Source organism: Phaseolus vulgaris, chromosome 5 (genome assembly GCF_000499845.2).
Source record: "Phaseolus vulgaris cultivar G19833 chromosome 5, P. vulgaris v2.0, whole genome shotgun sequence".
NCBI lineage: Eukaryota > Viridiplantae > Streptophyta > Magnoliopsida > Fabales > Fabaceae > Phaseolus > Phaseolus vulgaris.
This window is the reverse complement of record NC_023755.2, coordinates 20,053,704-20,055,435: the sequence shown is the minus strand read 5'-3', so window position 1 is coordinate 20,055,435 and position 1,732 is coordinate 20,053,704. Positions and strand designations below refer to the sequence as shown.

Sequence of the window (1,732 nt, the reverse complement as noted above, 5' to 3'; positions counted from 1 at the left end):
TCGCTTGAAGGTTAATGAGTCGCTCAAGTTTTACTTCGAGTTAACAGTTCAATAAATTGTTATGAGATTAAAGGTTTGCTCAAGTTCAAAGCGCGAGTAAGAAAGCAAATGAAGGTTAAAGAACGCGAAGTAAACAGAAAGACGAGGTGCAAAAAGCAGAAGAAGTTATATAAAAGCAGTATCAGTTCAAATACATAAGAAGAAAAATTACAAGTAAAGTTTGTACGAACAGAAATAAGCGCTAAGTCTAAAAAAACAAGTGATGGAGGGAGGTGGTTAATCTTCAGAGGCACGATCTTCCCATCCACCACTTCGTTACAGATGGACACCATGGTCAGATCAAGCTCGGGGTATTAGCAAGCAACTTGCTCCAGGGCGGCGTCGAACCCGGCGGCAAGGACTTGGGCGGAGCTTTGCTCGAGCTCTTCGGTTTGTTGCCTTAGCTCGTCAGCTCGTTTCTTCAGCTCTTCAGTTTCCCCGCGAGCTTGAGCAAGGTCTTCAACAACCTTTTTGCCTTCGTCCCGCGCCTGGGCCAGCTCTGCAACAGTTTTCTTGTTTCCCTCTTGAGCTTTGGCGAGCTCAGCCATGGCATCGTCCCTCTCCTTCTTGACCTTCCCGAGGAGGACCTCCCGATCAGCTGACCTTTTTTCAAGGTTCTCCACCTTGGCCGCATCTGCTTTTATTGATGCCTCCAAGTTGGCCACCTTGAGCCTGTAGGGTACCAGCTTACTCTCCAGCTCAATTTTCTCTTGAGTTAGGAGGTGCAGTTTCTGGCGCAGATCGGAGGCCTCCTTGCGTGCGCCCCTTAGCTCAGCGCTCATGGCATCCTCCAACCTTGAGTGGTCGATTTCTGCCATCATCAGGTTGCAAGACAGTTTTTCTGCCTCAATCCTTATCAGGCGGTTCTCCTCCTGGAGCGTTGAGTTCTCGTCCTAAAGCCTCTTGTTCGAGTTCTTCACAACCTTCGTTATGATTGAGGGGAGATCCTCTGCCATCATCTTCAGTTTAGCTGTGAAGGGCCCCCAGACCTCTTCGATGGAGGGGGGAAGGCTTGCAGTTGTTGCTGGTGGAGGTGCTGGAGGAGCCTGGTGCTGACTTTCACCACCACCCTCTCGAGTTTGTAAAGCAAGGGGGGCTTCTTGGCGTGGTGGTGAAGTGGGAGATTCGGTTATAAGTATTGGCGAGTTGTGGGCACCTTCATCTCCACCTGGTGCGGCCCCAGCAATAGAGGTGGTTGAAGGAGGACCCTCTCCAGAAGATATGAATGGCGTGGAGGCGCTTGGAGGGTTCTCTATGAAATTAGGCTCGCTGCCTTCAACCACAGGGGGCGTGACCGCCAAGGGTGTTGCTTGGACTGGCGGTGTTGGAGCCGGGGGAGAGGGTGGTGTTGGTGTTGGGAGAGCGGGTGGTGAAGAGGGTGCCACCCTTGTTCTTTTGGTGACGAGGTCGTCCTCTGTCGCCTCGTCATCCTCATCCTACCACTTGAGGATTTTTCCTCTTTGGCTTCCTCAAGACAAGCTTTTTTCGTTGGGGGGCGGGCAGTGTCACCGGAGGAGTTGGACCTTGGGGAGGAGATCTGCCCTGAGCAGCGGCGATCTCCACCACCGAGTTGGGCACGGTTTGGGAACCCGTCGCCAACTTGTGAGTTCGGGCGATCGCCCTCAATTTAGCTAGTTTGCCTTTGCCCAACATGAAGTCTGCACAGGGTAAAAAATAGATGAGTAAGCACAAA

General features: G+C 51.8%; 1 protein-coding gene across 1 annotated transcript; it reads right to left on the bottom strand.

The window, feature by feature from the left end:
- Nucleotides 1–353: 353 nt before the first annotated feature.
- On the bottom strand, nt 354–857 carry LOC137834097 (uncharacterized). Its single transcript, XM_068642162.1, has one exon. It carries the CDS (start codon nt 855–857, stop codon nt 354–356), a length of 504 nt encoding a protein of 167 aa, XP_068498263.1.
- Nucleotides 858–1,732: the final 875 nt, after the last annotated feature.

Excerpts from the sequence above, each read along its gene's own strand:
- LOC137834097 (XM_068642162.1), bottom strand. The coding sequence starts at position 857 with ATGGCAGAAATCGACCACTCAAGGTTGGAGGATGCCATGAGCGCTGAG.